The sequence below is a fragment of the Protopterus annectens genome, chromosome 3.part0 (assembly GCF_019279795.1).
Source record: "Protopterus annectens isolate FY-2018-M chromosome 3.part0, PAN1.0, whole genome shotgun sequence".
NCBI lineage: Eukaryota > Metazoa > Chordata > Ceratodontiformes > Protopteridae > Protopterus > Protopterus annectens.
The window spans coordinates 1,146,281,197-1,146,301,443 of record NC_056731.1 but is presented as its reverse complement, the minus strand read 5'-3'; the positions used below and the strand labels follow the sequence as shown (position 1 = coordinate 1,146,301,443).

Here is a 20,247-nt window from a genome sequence, read left to right as displayed (position 1 = left end):
AGCATTACCCACACCCAGGCGTGGGTTATTGCTATAATAACCACTTGCATTCAAGATATGCTTAAAAACATGTTTTTTTTTTCAGTTTTTGGGTGCGATTCTCCTTTAACAGTGGTCCTACTGTACTAGGACACGGCTTGAGTTTCATTGGTGTTAAGGGATATAAGCCACCCTCAAAGAAAGGTGTAATAAAAAGTTTAGTAGATTTCTAGAGAGACTCCTTGTACCAGTTAATTTTTTCTCCTCATTTTTTTGTCTATGCTTTTGATGTCGTGAGCCCTTGCTCAGCTTGCTGTAAAGAACATCTTTATCGTGAATGTAACTTTATCTAATCCGGGAGTGTATTTTCCTCTCTGACTGCATTGCCATATATAAATAAAGTATGATTTTTTTTTTCTTCCTTTATGTGGCATTTCTGAGCTGTTCAGCTTCTTCAGCAAGTACATATGTTGGATTTGCTTTAAGTCTTTCAGAGATTTTCTTTAGGAATTTGACTTTGACTTTCTAAAACCTACATCCTTGCTAGCCATTCTATTTACTATATTTTGTTGTGCGTTTTTGCCCACATTGCACTGAGGTCATAAAACCTAAGTCTCTGGGAGTGTCTGCTTACTCAGCTGTTTGCTGCATGAAATAGCATAGAAAGTTGTGCACTACATAGACCAGCCAGTTCTGTTGTTGGAATTCCAGCCAAGGAGAACAGGAATATCAATACCCCCAAATGACAATGAGTGTAGGGGGGAAGGGCATACTGTAGCTAAAAGTTTACTCTTTCAGAAAAGTAGCACATTTATTAAATTCTGCAGATGCCAGACAGCATATATCAAAGGGAGTCATAACGTTTGGTATTTTGCTACATATTCTTAGATAAGCAAACATATCCACATAGCAGTTAAGAAGATTGTGTATATTGTATGCATATACATTATGACTGGTTCAGTCTTGTATGACTACATTAGTGAATGTTTTTAGTATATATATTATTGTACTATTCTCAGCGCTGATTTTCTATTCTTCAGGTTTGCAGCTACTTTGTCTGCTGTAGTGGAGTGTACCCTTTCTAATTGTTTCATACTCATTTGGTTTATCCATTATATATGTAACTTTGTTGTATACTGTCCACTATTTGTAGTTGGGGCATGGTTGAAAAGGGTCAGTAGACTAGTCCATTTACATGGCCAACAAATGGAAGTAAAATAAAAAAAAATGAGCAACAACTCAGTGTGTTCCCATCGAGTGATAGGACAGAACAACCTCTGGCAGAACTTTCTTATTATGAAAACAGAGGTCACCCTTACGCTGCAGTTCAAGCTTGGTGGGACACAGTAAGCCCACACAAAAGGTTCTGAGATCTCAAACATTACAACTTTTTTTCTCCTACCTGTGCACATCCATGATCTCTGTAAAAATGAGCACTGTGACTTGTTTTCCACTGTATGCTATTTCTGTGGATGCATGTTGTTGTTGTGTCTTTCGGCTTTTCCCGGTTAGGGGTCGCCACAGCAGAACTCCGGTCCGCTAATGATTGGTAGTTGATTTTTACGTGCCGAGTAACCAGCCCTGACGCACAACCTTCAACGAAGGTACGCCCATTCACGCATGTCTCCACGCAGAAGACGCTCTAGCTAAGAATCGAACCGGACAGCGTTTTACTGTGAGGCGACAACGCTTGTACAGTTCAAAAATGGGAATCGCCTAGTGTAGCTTTAAGTGACCCCCCCCCCCCCTGCATATAAAAAGGGCTGTCTCTTTATCAACAGAAAGAATAATGGGGACTGGTTACATTAATCATATACAAGAGCCTCATAAGCAGGCACTGTAAACCTTTTTTGTTGTACAAGAGAATATTAGCCTTTCATGTTGTATGACGAGATAATGAGCCCCATAAAAGTGGGCACAGCCTCTCATTTTACATGTAATAGAGTAGAAAAAGTTCTGTAATAAAGCTTTCATACTTTGCTCCAAGGAATATGAGCCCCACTGATTCAGTCAGTCTCCCATATTACACGTGTTACAAAACAGACTAATAATAAAGTCTGTTGATAGCCTCATAAAAGCAGGCATTTTCAATTAGATGGACCTGATTGAGCTCTGGCGAAAGTGTTTTCTTAAGTATAGTTCTATAGTTGTAGCTCTTACTGTGTTGTCATGCTTTGTTTATTAATAGTTAAAAATAAATTTTTTTAACTAAGAATGAGGTTCCACAGACTGCTCAGCTGGTAAACCCTCACAGGTCTTTCAGGATATTCTAATAAGGGACTAACATGTAAGGATTGTGATTGTCTCCTTGATTTTCCACCTTCCAGATTTTCCTCCAATCAACTCCCATGCAACCTCCCACCATTGTCTGTAACTGCCTTTAAATAACTGACCTGTTGAATGTAATGTATTAGAACAAGAACACTCGTCCATCTACCTGCTTAACTGAATAATCTGCTGGAAACTTCAACAAGGTGTCTATTCCTCCCACAAGGTTGAATCAGAGAGAGAGTCTCCTAGATCTGATAGCTAAAGTGATTTTACCTGAAATAGTTATTTGCACAAATTTCTTACTATGGGGAGACACAGTGCACTGAGGACAAAAGAACCTTTAGCTTAAAAATCAAAAAAACATTTCAGACTGGCAAATCACGTTAAGTCATTTTGTTACGCAACAAATAAAAATTGTAATCTCCTAGAATATTGCAGAGTCTCATTAGTATGGCAGTGAAGGTTAAGATGTAGTAATGATGTCTTTTCACTTTGTGAATGCACTGGTCCTTTAAATACATTTCTGGTGGAACAGAAGTCAGCAAGAGGAAATTGCATACATTTCCTATCAAGAGCTGTTAACGTGATGCTAATATGGATTATTCTTGGCCTTAATGTATCTAATAAATCATATAAAAAGTGTGTGTAATCTAACGTTTTCATTTTAGAAGTACTTGAGAGAATGTCCATGAGTATATGTTATTAAAAGTAAAATTCCTAACAGTTGCAGAAGTGTGGCTGTGAACTGAAAATTACTAATAGTAAAATGTTGTATATTGCCCTGATGTCCTTCCTTGTGTTGCACATTTATCCTTTTGAATATATATTTGGTTTAATGATAGTAGTTCAGAAGATTAAGTGCTGTATGTATGTATTATAATGGGTTCATTCCGGGGTCCTAAAGTCTTTTCTTTAGCAACTACATTGTACAAGCTGTGCAGAACATGACCTTTTCCTCATTATTGACTCTTTTGCAGGTAACTTTGTGCTACGTAAGTTCCAGGCCACATTCAGTGAACCTAAGTCTTGAGGGAATTGCTTTCAGTGGGCTTTTGCTGTACTTGTGCGATTCATTTGTAGTTGCTGACATGCTCAAGAAGTTTAAATTCCTAAAAGGTACTAGTATATTCCAGTGCAGCATGTCTGTAGTAGATCAGTACATATCATGATTTTTAAATACTGATGCATGTGATTTTTCTTCTTTCAACACTAGGAGCCACTCTCTGTGTTATTTGTCAAGACAGGAGTTCATTGCGTCAGACAATAGTTCGTCTGGAGCTGGAAGACGAGTGGCAGTTTCGTCTCAGGGATGAGTTTCAGACTGCTAACAGCACTGAAGACAAACCACTGTACTTTTTAACTGGACGTCATATCTGATTTGGATTCAAACTGTGAAAGACTTCTTCAAAGGAAGGAGCATTTCTTTGAATCATTTGTACAATCAGCCTGGAGCTAATTGCAAGCAACATTTTGATGACTCTAGAAATGCACAGATCAGCGCAGGCTCTTGGGCAGATATTAACATGGAGTTGAGTGGCTGTTCCACTGGTTCAGAAAAAAGAAGACCCATTCTGTGATGCAGATTGACTAGTTTCTGAACTATTCTAAGAACACCACTTGGGTAATGAAATGTGAAGATATTTACATCTGCAAAAGAATGGGTATCAAAGAACAAACAGGAAAGCTTTGTCAGGTATTTTCCTGTGTACTTGACCCGCTTTGTAAAGTTTCAGTGGATGAAGTGACATATTTTCTCAAAAAGGCCAAATTAGATAATTGCTGCAGAATGAACTTTAGTGCCATTTCAGGCTATTTTTTTTTATACTGGACAGCTATTGGTGCCGATTTTTAAAGACTTTTACACTGAGGCGTGACCCTCAAATTCTTTGTTAGTACTGTACCTTGGTGCAGTTAATCTCAGGGATTTATATGTAAAAAAAACAGTATAGTTGATATGTGATATTAAAATAAGGCTTTTATTATTTCATTGTGAAGTGTTAGTTTTAGATTTGCATTTTGTGTGTTTATATGCTTATAATACAGCTAGGCAGATATTGTTCTCCAGTACTAGATGGTGTTTTTGTAGGTCTAAACAAACAGGAAAAAAATAACATTTTAGTCACAGGAACAGGCCATGCTCCATTTTTTATACTTATTAAAGATATTCGTTCAGTGTATTGCACCTCTGTAATTAGTGTTGTATCAGCACTAGAATCCAGATGTTAACTGGTTATGGAGACCAATTCCTGCCAGCCCTTAATGCCAGAACCCAAGCTACATGAGCAGTCAGTGGCTTTATACATGGACACTTTAGAGTAGTTGATTAACCTGCACGTCTGAGAGAGAAAACCAGAGTACACAGAGTAAGTCCATGTTGAACATAAAGAAGAGCAGGTTTTGCAGTGACGCACTGCATTAGCTTGCATATGAGGAAGGCCCATCCCCACAGTTAGGTGTCTTTTTCTCTGCATTGGCTCAATGTCACACTAAGTGTGCATGTCTCAATTCTGCACCTGTCTGAATTTTTCATTTGTTGTAGTGAGAGACCCCTGCAAGTAATTCTGTTTTACCCATTGAACAAAGTCCCATCCTTAATTCGTTCCTTCTATTTCTTTCCTTTAATTTCCATTCTTATTTGGAGAAAGTTTTACCCGTTCATTCCTTCTACTTGCTTTTCTAACTCTGCCCCATAAAGGCAAGAATATTTTATGGCATTCAGAATTAAAGTTTGGCTGCAGGCAACAGCAGAACAAATGCGTGTCCATTCCTCTCTAACTGTTGCCTTGAGTATGCCGATGATAGGGCAGCACACCCTTGTTTAGTGAATGGATTTATGCTTGTTTTTTATGTGCACAATCCATGCTTCAGACAGTAGTTAGACACCTCACTCTACATCTGTAACTTGAGTACCAAACCTTTTTTTTTGTATTGCACAAGTCCAGAGTTGTGTAACAATTTAGACGTTTCTAGCACTGGCCACACCAAAGGAGGCGTACTGTTGTGCCTTTAGGGGATTGCATTTCGTTTTCTGCTACAACCAGTTTAATTTTTACTTTTATCCTTTAAAAATTCTCCATTTTCTCCATTAAAAGTTTCTGGTCTTTGTTGCAGCACTTGTAATGTCAGTGAGCTTGGAATATCAAGAGGGCTGAACATGGTTAACTGGTTAGGAAAATACTTACTTTATTGAACTCTTCAACTAGTTAGTGATGCAACAAGATGAATCGTCGCTGGTATCTGCATCACTTTCTTGCACACTGCCTTGTGGATGACTGCTTCTGCGTAAGGTCAACTGTCCTCATGAAGTTTGCTATGCTTCTGGTATTTACTGTATTAATTACTTGGAGTAGAGTCTGTCAGGGCAGTGGAATCCTAAAACATAGCTAATAAGAGTGTGTGTGTGTGTGTGTGTGTGTGTGTGTGTGTGTGTGTGTGTGTGTGTGTGTGTGTGTGTGTGTGTGTGTGTGTGTGTGTGTGTCAAATGCAAGAGAACTGAAAACAGAAATTATGTTTTTCAAAATGCACAAATTAAATTTGAAGGCTTTTATTGATGTGCTCATTGATATTCAGTGCAACTGTGACAAACTTTTACTGAGTTTAATGTCGTTTTCTATTGTATGTTAATTGTGACCTTCCTGTCTTAACAGAAATTTCTTTCACTGAAGCACCATGACTTTTTTTTTTCTTGAGGAGCGGGCGATTGAGTTTTTATTATTGTTGTTAATTTACCTGTCTTTGCTTTGCAACATGTCTTACTCACAGGTGCTTCTGAGTATCTTATTTGCATTGCTTGTTATGAGACTTTGTGTAGCTGTGCTTGTGTGATACCCCAGAGAAAACGAGGCTCAAGTTAAGATTTCAAAAGCAGTAGTTTTATAAAAAAAATTATACTTGGGTTATGTCATCCTCCTGAATATCTCCATTTTTATACTGTGCTTCTGTTCTAGCTTGGGAGTCATTTGTTTTTCTAATTTAGGCACTCACAGTGAGACTGGATGCTGGAGTGATAGCTGTTTTTTTCAGTAAATGTTTGTCTACAGGTTTCATTTCCCCAAAAAGAGTTGAAAGAAGATGGTTTACCTATACCCTGCATAGATGTTAATGTTCATAGGTTCATAGGTTCATACTAGGCTATCTGCCCTAGGGCATTTATAAGCCTAGCCAGAATGTGTTTGGCTTTCGCCACCCATTTTAAATTTATTTTGCTATGCCCTTTTTCGAGGTTAGTATACTGTGCCTCTGTCTAACAGTGACACAGAAGTGATACCCGGGGTAAACCTACGATCTCCCATTCACTCATCAAGATTCCTCTTGAAGAGAGTCAATGAGGGACTCTGCCTAACCTGGACTGGGATTTTATTCCAGAGTGAAGGGAGCCTCTGGGTTATGAATCTGTCTCTCCAGCATGTCCTATTTATTTCAGTGCTGAGGTTCAAGTCTCTCGAGCGCGTAGCTCGATGGGATTTGGATTTTCTGAGGTGCAGCATGTCCATTAATTCCGGGTTGGACATGGCTTTATCTGGAGTGGGGCGAAGAGGGCAACTGCCCCAGGTACAAAGTGTTAGGGGGCACAATCAGCTGCCTGATTGCTGTTTAGTGCATATCGTCTTTTTAAAAGCCAGTATTGCTTTTGTGGTCAAATCTGTGCCCTGTAGCACTGTGTGTGGTCTAAACTGTGGCAAAAACAGTTTGCTACAATCTAAAAGAGAGAAAAAAAAATTATCTCTCTGTCTTTTACTAAAATTGTAGCATTTTCTTTTTTTTAATCCTCAATAATGTTGAAGGGCACAATGTCAAGGAATGACTCCAGGAACTAGATGAGCCAGCTTACCCCTCTGTATAGTGACACCTTGATAGCCCTGCTGGCAGTTTTTTTGTGGAATCCTAGCACTGATTAAAAATGTGATGGATACTGATGAACGTAAATTGAGAAATCTGCTGTTAAAAGTACATCTTGAAAGTAGTGTCTCTTTTGCATACTTGTATAATACTGGGAAGTTTGCAGCAGTCTTGACATTGAGACAGATGGCCTAAAGTAGAACAGCATCTTATCTCTAAACCAGACTTTTTTTTTTTTAAGTCAGAAGTTACTTAGGATTCTTTATACGAGTAGAGTGGCCTGACTTTATATACATGTAGGTAATTCAGTTTGAGGTAATTCAGTTTGATTTAAAGCTATCAACTGGGGCATACCTTTATCCTGAGGTGTATTTTGAAATCAGTTTATCCGCATACAATGCTTTCAGCTCTTCACCTTGCCATCTGCTTTCTTTGCTGGCATACCAAATCATAAAGTCATTACTTATGTAGACAAAGTAGTGGCTTTAAAGCTCTTGTTGATTGAGTTTTAACTGCAGGAGTAAAAGGTAATAGTTATATTCCATTTTAAAGACCGGTCTGTTTTATGGCAGTTGGATCATAGCTGATGTCAGTAAGACCCAGTACATTATATGTGTCAAGACCGTTTGAGACCTCTCTTCATGTTCCTGGCCCCCTGCTAATTTTATTATATTTTTAACATAGGGGTGTGGCCTTCATCGTTCATTTGCAGCTGGAGACTGTTGGGAAGCTGAGGTCTTAAACAGCATAATGTTTACTGTTATGCCCAAGTAGGTCTGTGGTTGTAACCAAGGTGAAAACATTGCACTTAATTTGTGCAGTTGCTGCTGTTAATAAGGAGCAAAGTGGCCAAGAATGTTGGATTTGTAAGATTGTTGGGATTTGTTACTGTCTACCTGTCATCCATCTCACCACTAGAGTTGAAGCACCAATTTTCAGTCTGCTCGATATTGAGTTAAACTTTTCCAAGCTTTAATGTCTCCCTCCCTCTTACCCATAATGCCCTCCCCCTTCTTTCACTGTCTAGATCATGTTTTGGACTTCCTGTAGAAATACAGATCTAAATGCCAGTAGGATTCTGTTTGCTTTTTGGTATTGTAATGAAGTTGTTTCTCTACTTTTTCAGATTTAAGCACCATTTTCTGAGGTCATTTGCTTTCTGGACTCCTTTGAAATCATTCCAATACTATGAGTACTTGGTGATGTTCTTCATATTTCACTGTTGCAGTCATCACATTTGGGTTATCTGCTTGCAGTAGCCCTCAGTCGGCCTGATTAACAAAGTCTTGGGTCCTGTGTCTGTTGCTGTCCCTTCTTCCATGATGTCAGGTCATGAGGGTATAAAACATTCAGCCAACACCATTACATCAGTCTTTCTTGCTGTGTGGTGCCCGAAGCAGAAGCAATTCGCAAGTGCTGGTCAGCCGACTCCTGAAATTTTTGTTTTCGAGCTTCAGAACCGCAGTCTTCATCTCAAAGCTAAGTACCCCATTGGGGAAACATTTTCTTGCTCTTAACCAATGTCAGTAAAAGTAAATAATTGCATTACTTCTGGAAAGCAAGTACCTCATAAAGATTTTAATTTGTATTGTATTTCTTGCCTAGGCCCTGACCACGACGTACCTCACTGTCGGTTTTGTGCCTTATTTAAACCATGAACTATCCGTCGTCTGTATATTTTCGCTTCTAAATATTTTGGTGCTCAGTTCAATTATCCTGATAGGTCTTAGGTAAGCCATCCAACTGCCGACATTCCAATGAAATGCAAAGATAAAGACAGAAACAGGCCGCCTTGGTCCAAAGCTGCCGACGACACATCTCCTAAGCCAGTCGCCAGTTCGCCAGTACTCAGTGAGGCACTTTCGCAGCCCCTGATAACTGCTACCTCAGATTCGCAGGCCTCTACTAAGGCCCATTCGGAGTATGCTGCGAGATGCTTCATTTGTGGAACCTGCGGATGTCTCTACCTTGGATGGGTCCGGAGCCACTGTGCAGGCTTCTGAGGGTGTTTTCAGGCCTACTGACTTGCGTATTAAACCAACACCATCTTCTTCTTCAATGCCTAAAACTTGTACCATGCCTAGAAAACTGATGCCCAGACCGCATGGTCAGGCCTCTATGCCTAAAAAACAAATGATAAGAATGGCTGAAGACCTTGTTACTTTAATCAGGGGAAGCCTGTTTTCCCCCTCTAAGAGACCTAGGACTGAGTTTGCTTATGATACTTCTGACAATTCTGAATTTTCTGTTTCCTCTGATGACCAGGATTTACCCTTATCAACCTATGAGGATTCTGATGCCGAGGACTCTATTCCCTCTGCTTCTCCCCCAGAGGATTTCTCTTTTGGTGAAACCTTAGATACTCTCAGGGGGCATTTTCATTGGGAAGGTCAGGATTTTTCTAGATTCTAAAAAGAGGCTTAGGGATTTCTTACTTCTGCCCCAGCACAGGCCTTTAGCCATTCCTCCTGTACTAGACATTGTTGATGATGCCTTTTCGGAATCTAGCTTGGCCCCTGACTCTTTACCTCCTGCTCCCAGAAAACCTGACAGATATTACAGGGTTCCTGATTCTCACAAGTTCCTTTTTAAAAATCCTACTGCAGATCCTGAGACATTTCACAGGGACCCAAGGGTATTTAAGCTACTACTGCCAAGAATCCTACCCCCTCTGATAGAGACTCCAGGGCGCTGGGTAGATGGGGTAAAAAGGTATACACTTCTGCAACTTTGGCCATTAGGGCCTTGAATTGCCAGTTTCGTATGTTAAAGTATCAGCTGCATATTATTGGATTGCTTAAACAGAAAATGATGTTGATTTATGATTGTGCTGAAAATAAGGATTTACAGGATTTATTGCACTCAGCTGAACAAGTTGGAAAACATACTTTGCAATGTGGTTTTGATTCACTAGAGGCATCTTGCAGGGCTGCTGTAACTGGGTCTGTACTTAGAAGGCATGCTTGGCTTAAGGAGCAGTCCATGCCAGATCATGTTAAAGCAAAATTACTGGATGCTCCCTTACACCAGGACCACCAGTTTGGCAACAAGGCAGAAGAAGTTCTTAAAAAGATGGAGGAAAAAACAAAATCTATGCAAACTGTTAAAGATTTTTTACAAGTACAACCTCCAAGGTTTAGTAGGCATTGGCCTTCCAAGAACTGGTCCTTTTCTGCCTCTTGCAGACCTTCTCAGTCCAAACCCAGATCCAGCAGAGCTCCCAGGATTCAGTCCCAGGATATGCACAGGACTAAGCAGTGGGGGGGGGGCCTCCACTTCCAAATCTGGGAGTAATAAAACTCCCCCTATGGTAAACTGTTTCAATGACTTCTTTTTAAAACTTCCAAGCACTTCTCAACTAACTGCCCCTTTGGGGGGGGGGGATTGCTCTTCATGCAAAGAACTGGGAACTCATTACTCAGGACAAATGGGTTTTAAATAGTGTCCCAGGGATACAGATTTCCCTTCCACATGTTACCAACACCAAGCGGATAGCCAGATCTACCTCCAAATCAGTGGGCAGAGGCCCAAAAGCAAGTACTTTCTCTCTTAAGCATGGGGGCTATTCAGTTGGCACCAGAAGAGGAAAAGGGACAAGGTTTCTACTCAAGACTTTTCCTGGTACCCAGAAAAGACAGTCCATGGCATCCTATCCTGGACCTGTCAACTCTAAACACCTTTTTGGTGATTCCAAAATTCAAGATGCTGACTCTTCACCGGTTGCTCCCTATGCTAGGCAGAGACGCCTGGTTGGCAACACTAGAGTTAAAGGAAGCATACCTGCACATCCCAACCAGGGAATCTTGCAGAAGATACCTACACTTCAAAGCAGGCTAGACGCACTGCCCAGTTCTCTGCACTGCCCTTTGGCTCATCTACTGCGCCCAGGGTATTCACAAAGTGCCTAGCTCCAGTCATTGCAATTTTGCCGGCAAAGAAATATTCAAATATACCCATACCTGGAAGATTGTTTAATTCAGGCAGAAATCCAGGACACACTTTTGAATTATCTGGCCTTTGTACAAAGGGTGCTAACTTGTCTGGGGTACACCATAAATGAAAAGAAGTCACACCTGGTATCCTGTCAACAAATTATATTCCTGGGAGCAAGCTTGAATACAACTTCCCAGATGGCTTTCCTCACGCCAGAGAAACAAATTCATTTGACAACCTACTTTAAACAAGTGGCCGTAAAAACCCTGCTACTCCAAGGCAAATACTACAAGCCTTGGAGTTCATGGCCTCCTGGATTCTTCTAATTCCATATGCAAGACTGCATATGAGGAAACTACAATGGTATCTAAAAAGCCTATGGTGTCAACATTCTCAGGATCTAGAAGCAATGATTCCTATCATACCTTGCCTACTCCTAGAGTTTCTTTGGTGGGCAGAGGCCTGCCACCAAAACAAGGGACTACCATTCACACTACCCCCTGCCGCCCAAACCCTAACAACAAACGCATCAGACTGTGCACGGGGGGCTCACCTGGCAGGGAAGTGCATTCAGGGCAAATGGAACCCAAGTCAAATGCACCTGCATATCAATCAAAAAGAAATGTTAGCTGTACAGAATGCTCTGACAGCCTTCAAGGATCACATTCTTCCAGGACAATTAATGGTAAAGACGGACAACACCACTGTTACGTGGTACATAATCAAGCAGGGAGGTACACATTCTTACCCCCTCTTCAGACTAGCCATGGCATTGTGGAACACAGCCCTGAGCTACCAAGTGCATTGACAAGCTCAATTCCTGCAGGAAACCAAAATACACTGGCAGACGAACTAAGCAGAAACCTCATGGACCCACACAAGTGAAAACTGGAGCCAAGGATTTTCAACATGTTGACAAGCAAATGGGGGAGCCCAGATATAGACCTGTTTGCTCCCCCCCAGAACTATCAATTGGACAAATTCTGCACAAGGACTCCCCACAAACATGCTTGGAAAGTGGATCCTCTGTCCTTCAGCTGGAAAAAACAGTTTATGCCTTTTCTCCTCTGCCTCTGCTCTCCAAAGTACTACTAAAGATCAAATAAGACAAACCAAGGACGATTTTGATTGCACCAGACTGGCCATGCCAACACTGGTACCCCCTCTTGCGCAGTGTGTCACTGTTGGCCCCATGGCACCTGCTTCAGACTCCTATCCTATTGTCTCAGCAGAAGAACCAGATCCTGCACCCTCAGCTTCAAACACTGAACCTAGCAGCGTGGCTAATTACCTAATCTCTCCTTTACCATCCCTCAATAAACCAGTGATGGATATCATTTTAGAGGCAAGGAGGTCTAGTACTAGAAAATCTTGTGCTGAAACATGGAAAAGATTATGTGCCTGGAACCAGTCTCACAGCAGTGCCCAATTTACCTCAGATTTTACAATACTTAACTGAGATACTTCACAAGGGCCTATCGTTCTCCTCCATTAAAAATTCATGCCTCAGCCATTTCAGCTCATTATAGCATAGAACCTACCCTCTTCTCTCATCCACTGCTCAAGCAGTTCCTCAGAGGGGCCAAAAATGTACGACCACCCAGGAGAGCTCCAACTCCATCCTGGAACCTTAACTTTGTATTGGAAAAACTCACTCTTCCTTCTTTCGAGCCAGCTACTACTGCAGACTTAAAATTCATTTCTTGGAAAACAGTTTTCCTTGTAGCAATCACTTCAGCAAGAAGGGTATCTGAATTACAGGCCCTCATGGCAGTGGAGCCTTTCATCATCTTTCATGCGGGACAGGGTGTCTCTCTGGACCAATCCCTCCTTCATGCCCAAGGTGGTATCCAGTGTGGCCCTCAATCAGTCCATTCATTTGCCAGCCTTCTTTCCTAATCCACAGAACAAAGGGGAATGGATACTGCACCCCTTAGATGTGCACAGACAACTTGCATTCTACTTGGACAGGACTAAACCTCAAAGGAAATCTGAGCAACCACTGGTAGCATTTGCTGCAGGGGCAGAGGTGAAGGCTATTTCAAAGCAAACCATTTCCAAATGGATAGGCCATTGCATTAATTTCTACTACAAGCACCATGGAAAACCTATCCCACAGCGGATTAGACCCCACTCAACCAGGGCTGCGTCTACCTCTGCAGCCTTTCTCAGAGGCGTCCCTACCAGAGACATCCTAGAAGCTGCTACCTGGAGTTCTGTACATACTTTCACCAAGCATTACCATGTGCTAATTTTCTCTAAATCCAGAGCTGGCTTTGCCACTGCAGTCTTGCAGGGCCTTATAGTTGGTCCTAATGCTATCTAAATTCCTCCTCCCATCCTTAGATTGGGAATCTACCCAAATGTGATGACTGCAACAGTGAAACAAAGAACATAGTACAGTTGTGTACACTTACCACAAATGTAGATATTCAAGTGTATTCACTGTTGCAGTCCTGGTTACCCTCCCTCCAGCCCAATTACTTCTTTTGGCTATACCTCTACTCTACTTTACTATGCTCAAAAGCTTTTTGGTGTATTTGCTTTTTTGTTGGAGGTTTAACCTTGTATATTTATAGATTTCATTGCTTCCCATTAGGGGGGCACCTGACATCTGGGGCAAAAAAACTGATGTAATGGCATCGGGACAGCAACCGACGCAGGACCAAAGAATTTGTTAATCAGGCCGGCTGAGGGCTACTGCAAGCAGATTACCCAAATGTGATGACTGCAACAGTGAATACACTCTAACATCTACATTTATGGTAAGTGTACACAACTGTACTTTCCTTCCCCAGGCTCCTATTTGTCTGGCTCTTCGCTTTTGTACTAGCACTGTATTGTTGCAGGTTCTACCGTGGCACTTTAAACATTTTGATGTTTAGAGTTTAGTGTTTGTGCTGTGGTTTGGTACATTATAAAGAAAGCTAAAGGTTTAAAAAAATATAAGATTTGCGGTCACAAAATGCTGCCACATGATAGACTGGTCAATTATCTTTCTTCTTTGAATGCTGCTCACTTGCTAGCAAAGTGTGATAACATATGTATGTATTTTTAATTTTGACAAATGTAGTCTAATTGATTAAAAAATAAAAGTTGAAATTGAGATTTGCTCTCTAGAGAATCCAACTCCCAGAGTCAGTTTTCAACCAACATGTCTTCCAGGAGTAAATCTAAAGGCAAGACATTTAAGAAATGTGACAGACAAAGAAGGTTTCCATATTTATTGTACGGGTTTTGGAGGGCTAACCTTCTTTTCCTCCCAGGATGGAATCCTACAGAGGAAAGTATTTCCTGTCAATCTGAGTTGGACTTTGAGATGATCTTTGCGTAGGTCCTCTTCTGTCAAGTCCCTTTCTTTCCATGCATTTGTTTTCCTGCCCATAGACTATATGATACTCTGGAAGTAAGTACTACCTCCCTTTTCATTCTGGGTCAGACAGGGATGGTGTCAAATTCCCATCATCACTTATATTCTCATTGGATCCTGCTTTATATCTCCTTTTAGGCCACCTAGCACCTTGCTGGTACTGATACTAGTGCGGTTTGTTCATAACATATTGGTGTCATTGTTAATACTGCAGGAATTGGCATTGATACCTCCATTGCCAACTGTCTGTTCCAAGTTCTGGCATCTGAGTTGATGACTCAGGCCCAACATTGGTGTTAAGGTTGGTGTTTTTCAGCCTTTGTGGCCTTGAAACTGAGAGCATTGATGTCAACATTAGCACCAGACAGTCGCCAGGCACTGGGGCTTAGTGCTGGCAGAGCTGAGTACTTTGATTTTTACACTGGTTACCAGGGTACTGATGCAGATGTTGAAGCTAGTATTGTGCTCAGTGTCACAACCTTCACTCTCTGTGCATTGATTAGAGCCTGCAGTGCCACCAGCTTTGCCTCAAGACTGTCTGCCACCTGTGTCTGGTGTCTCTTGACCCTTCACAACACAAAACAGAAGTCCTTAGGGCTTCAGGCAGAAAAGCAGAAGTGTGCTGGGGCCAGATTCTTCCTCTGCATCTTTCTGTCTGAATAAGTCCCCCACCAGAGTATGTCAGAAGGCCATGTAAGAAGAAGCAGATTCGCCACATGACTCTCATGAACTAGATACCAATGAAGAAGGTAAGGCTGATTCTCCAGTTTCACCTCCTGTTGGCCTGAAGTACAAGTACAGGTATTTACACTTTCAACCAGACGCAACCTGAACTTGCATCTTGCTGAAGTGCAGCAGATGGTGAAGTGAAGGCAGTAGGAACTGGAGGTATGATATATCATCATGCCTGACTGCAATTCACTGATTTGGCTGAGAATTTCAGGATGATCTTCTTTAATGACCCATTCAGAAATTCTAATTTGTTTGGACTGTTAAGTTAAGGAAAAATGGGTGGAATGTGAGAAGAAAGGGAAAATCCTTTCAGCTGCTGTTGTAAATCCTCTCAGCTGCTGTTGTCAAGCTTCTAGCCACCCATCAATCCATTTAAAGCATTTAAAGAATACAGAATAGCTGTCATCATATGTGGTTCAGATATGGCCAACAGCAACAAAAGGAGCTATTGAGAAGAACCCAGTTTGGGTGCAGTGGTGGCTTCTGTGGTAGCTGCCAACCCGACCATAAGAATTTTCAACTTAACTGGGAGATTCTGCATTCCCCAGTCTGGGGGCTGCATTTCTTTTATGTTATTTTATTCAATTTAGTAACTAGGGTAGTGTACTGATCTATTAAGCTTCCCCTGGCCTTGCTTAACTGTTCTTTTGTGGAAGCATTTGGGAACCATCTGTACCCCCAGCTGCCAGTTTGAGAGGCAATCACATGCAACAAATATTGGTCATAATATCCCGAGAGTACATAATTCCTTTTTTCACCCCACTCCATCAGTGCTTTCATCCTGTTTTCAATATCCCACCCTAGCAGAAGGATGAGGCATGAGTCAAGGTCTTAAACATCTTTAGAAAGCCATCAAGGAGATCCCAGTGGATCAGAGAGAGTATGGATATTCCGTAGATTCTTTTAAGACATGAGCTCAAACTTATTTTAGATTTGAGTGGCCAAAACCATTTTGTACCAAACAAATAGATGGTTATGATGGTGTGAATTCTTCCTTGCTTGTCAGGAAGAGATTGGATGTGCTGTTTGGGACTTCCAAGACATCTATTGACATGTAAAGATTACCAGTTCTTTTCCTTTTGCTTAAGAGCTATCCATAACCAGTTTGGGGCCCTTCATTTTGGATTATTCTCTGCCCAGAGGGTACCCATGAAATGTGTGGTTGTTATAGTGAACTAGAGGCATCAAGGACTTTACTTAGATGACTGGCTCCTGGCTGTTCCAATTTAAGAAAAGCTGATCTCCATTAGGGATTCTGTTTTGATGTAGCTCCAGTCCTCAGCGATCACTGTAGATCTTTCCAAGTTTCAGATGATGTGCAGGTAGACTCTAACATTTATGGGCTGTTCACTGGACACCCATTTGTGCAGAGCCACACACACCCTTGAGGGAGAAAGTTCCTCCCATTATTTGCATAATGCAAAAATGTATTATTCTAGAGCTATATTGATAGCCCATGCCTCGGAGTATTGAGGCTCATGATGACTGTGATTTTTATGGTACAATGTGTGAGGTGCCATATGAGAGTAATCCAGTGGACTGTTCAGAGACTTTGAACCAGTGATACAATGTGTTGTTGAATCGCATCAAAATTTCAGAAGCGTTGAAAGCATCTGGAGTGGGGGTTCTTGAAACTGATGTGCATCTCAGCAGCCCTCCCAAATTACCAATCCCTAGTCACCATGGATGCCTTATCCTTATGGTAGGGGTGGCTATTGTCAAGGGCATACGATCTGAGGGGTTACCTTCAGTTTCCCGAAAGTTAAGTAAACACTTGGTCATCCCAACAGAAGAACTACCCGGAAAAAAAAAACACCGATGTGGGGGGGCTTTGCCCCCTACACCCCCCTATGTGGGGGGCTTCGCCTCCTACCCCCCCTTACTAAATATACCAACTCCGAGAATGCACTACTGTGGGAGTAAGGGGCAAAGTTCAAGTAGATGGCCAAGTGTTCACTAACCGCGTGGATAACGTCTGCTTTGGGAATGTCTGCAACTTGAAGTGTCAGGGAAGTGGACTGTCGGTAAACTGAAGGTAACCCAATCTGAGGTACATTGTCACAGAGCAAAGGACAGAAGGTGGCTCTTCTCATCCTGCAAGACTTTCAAGATTCTCTCCCTTGTGAAGTGATCACCATACACTGACAAACATGAAAGTGATTTAGTATATTAACAAGCAGTGTGGAACTCATTTCTGTCCCCTCTGTTGAGATGTGTTGAAGTGGAAATATGCCATATTTCTACTCATTGACATCCTTAAAGCCATCTCCTTGGTGGACAGATTCCACGAGTGGTTCATCAGCTAGATGCTGGCAAAGATTTTCTTCTGTTCCAGTATGGGAAGCCTTGCTGGAACCTGTGTGCCTCCTTGATCAATGCAGGGTGCCACATCTTTCCCTGATTCCCAAATTCATACAGAAAGTCCAAATGAGAGAGGTCATGGTCATTCTTATAGCAACATACCAGCCTGTGGTCTGGCCACAACTTCTAGAGATGCCATCAGGCTGAGGCTGTTCAGAACTCTGTTAAATTAAACATCTGGCAGGTCTCACTTGGACCTTTAGACCCTGAGTTTAATCACTTGGTTTCTTCAGTTCTAGTAATGGCCAGGAATGCAGCATAAATTAAGATTGCCCCTATCCTTCTGTCTACCAAGAAGCCCAGTACTAGGAAAATGTACAGAAGTAATGGACATGATTGTTAGTTTGGTCTTTTGAAAAGGTGTTGGATACCTTTTGTCTCTATTTCTTCAATACTTGATTACCTGGAACAAATGACAGGTGGTTGAACAGTTTTTCAGTAAAGGTCTGTATGACAACTATTTTTAATTTCCTCTAAGGGTTTCAGAATTTGTCACTAGCATTGTCTGTCATTTATAAGGCCTTTCTGAAGGGTGCTTTTCTTATCGGAACCCTGTTAAGAGAACCTGTTCCTCCATGGGATCTATGTTTTGTATTAGGAAAACTTATGCTTCTTCCATTTGAATAAGTTGCAAAGGTAGAAAAAAATTATCATGCTAGTCTCTTGTTCGTGACAGTCATCTCAGTTAGAAGAATTTCTGAACTTCAGGTTTTCTGTATATAAAACCACCTTATCTGATCTTCCACAAGGATAAGGTAATCCTGTAAAAAAAAAAAAAAATGTTATGCCCAAAGTAGCCACAGAAGTTAATCTTAGCCAGTCTGTAAATCTTCCATTATTTGTCTTATCATGCGTTAGGTACTTTTTTTTGTCTAGACAGTACAAAATAACAAAAAAAGGATTCACTGTTATTTGTATTTTATGCTGCTTATAAAATGGGCAGAAGATATCAATAATCATTTTATCCAAATGGTTTTGTAATTACATCAAATATTTTTTGATAAACATACAATTAACAGTACAGCTTCTACAAAAGGTGACGACTTTAAGAATGCTTTCTTAGATTACATATATGCTAATGTGACTTGGTCATCTGTGAGGACATTTCACAAGCAATTGCAAGCAGGATATGGTCTCTTTTTCTAGCCCTTCCTTAAAGGTCACAGTTATTTCGTGTATCCTTTCATACTGCCATCCAGAAAGGTCTGTCGAGGATTGTGTCCTTTAGTTAGAAGGGTGAATCAGACCATGACAGATTTGAAAGTCCTGTTTTGCTTGATCATAATTCATCCTCCTCACATTCCCATTTAACCTTCTACCAGCAGTGTGTGTGTAATGTGTGTGTGTTTGTATATAGGTTTTTATATATCTGTATTAAAATTCACACATGCATGCATTCTCCACTTTTGAGTGGTCTGCTACAGATCTGGAGACTGAAGGCATAGTGTGGGGCATTATGGGTAAGGAGGAAGGGTTGAAGTCTGGGAAAGTTTAGGTCAGTGCTGAGCAAGTATTACAGCTTTGTACTTAATTCCTACTGATTAGAGGATGAAACTTGACTGGTGCAGATCTGTCATTAAAGTTAGGTACACAACTTAATTTCTTAGTTTTGCTGATGCAAACTGGTGCATTTGCTTTCCAGCTTGTAGTAAATGAAACTGGTACATTACCTTTCTTTCATTCCTGTCTGGTTATTTCATAGTTTAATTTTTATGGAGTTTTACATTTCAGGATTTGATTTTCACAACCTTGTGGCTGTAAACAAGAGGCAAATAGAGTCATGTGCAAGGCTTTGAAGAATTATATCCAGTTTCTAAAGCATAGGTGTGCACTTAATCTTGCATCAGGTTATCTCTGCCAAACAGCTTCAGTTCTGGATCCCTGTTCAAAAAGGTAGCTGAAAGGCAAATGAAAAAAAAGCATAGAAGCTTACTTTTAGGTTCTTCTTTTTCTTTAAGGTGCAGAAGAAACAGATTTGTAGAGACATAAACACTTCTCTGCAGTACAGTGTGTTTTAGTTATTGCACAGTGCATTTATATGCAGCACATGGCCACACTATTAGATTCCATCTGTTTGACTGCTTTGGTTTTCAGATCTTGTTAGACTGTCATGTTTTACTCCATATGCACTTAATCAGTTGTAGCCAAACAATAGACTACTTCATCCAGATGGATCTCGTGGTCAGTGTTTTAAGTTCTACAGTCTGTTCAATTTCTGATGCTTCTTGGGTGAGCCAATTTATTCACTATAAGACAATGTTTTTTTTCCCTAAACTGTGTGTAAACTCATGTTATAACCTACAGTGTATCCAAACTAACATCATTAAGGAACTTTGCATGTCTTTGAGACTTACTCCTTTGACCGTTCCTCTGGTTCCCCTTGTTTGTAGACATATGAGGATAAGTCATTTTCTCATACGGCAGAACCATACATCTGATCATTTAGACAAATTCTGCTGATTGATACAGTCAAGAAATAGACTACTTGGTGATTGAAATATATGTTTCCAGTAGTTCTCAACATTTTCCACAGGACTTAAAGTGCATATGACTGCAGGCAACTTCTCGTTGATATGAAGAACTCACTGGATTTCTCAGGAATTTATTTGCATGTCAGCATGTGAGAAGTGCATATACTTGGCTTGTCATGCTGTCCTCTCATTTTTCCAGGTCAGCAAAGTTGCCTCTTATCTTAGCAGCCGGTTAAGTTATAGTACACTCCTCACCTCCGACAAGAAGTAATGAGAGATTTTTTTTAAACA

General features: G+C 40.9%; 1 protein-coding gene across 1 annotated transcript in view; it reads left to right on the top strand.

The window, feature by feature from the left end:
- Window positions 1–5,651, top strand: part of GREB1L (GREB1 like retinoic acid receptor coactivator) — a 3,215,862-nt gene extending 3,210,211 nt beyond the window's left edge. The window contains exons 36-37 of the mRNA XM_044065377.1: window positions 3,228–3,366; window positions 3,464–5,651. Coding sequence (XP_043921312.1) covers window positions 3,228–3,366; window positions 3,464–3,627 — 303 coding nt within the window. The 3' untranslated portion in view covers window positions 3,628–5,651. The remainder of the gene's footprint in view (window positions 1–3,227; window positions 3,367–3,463) is intronic.
- The last annotated feature ends 14,596 nt before the right edge of the window (window positions 5,652–20,247 follow it).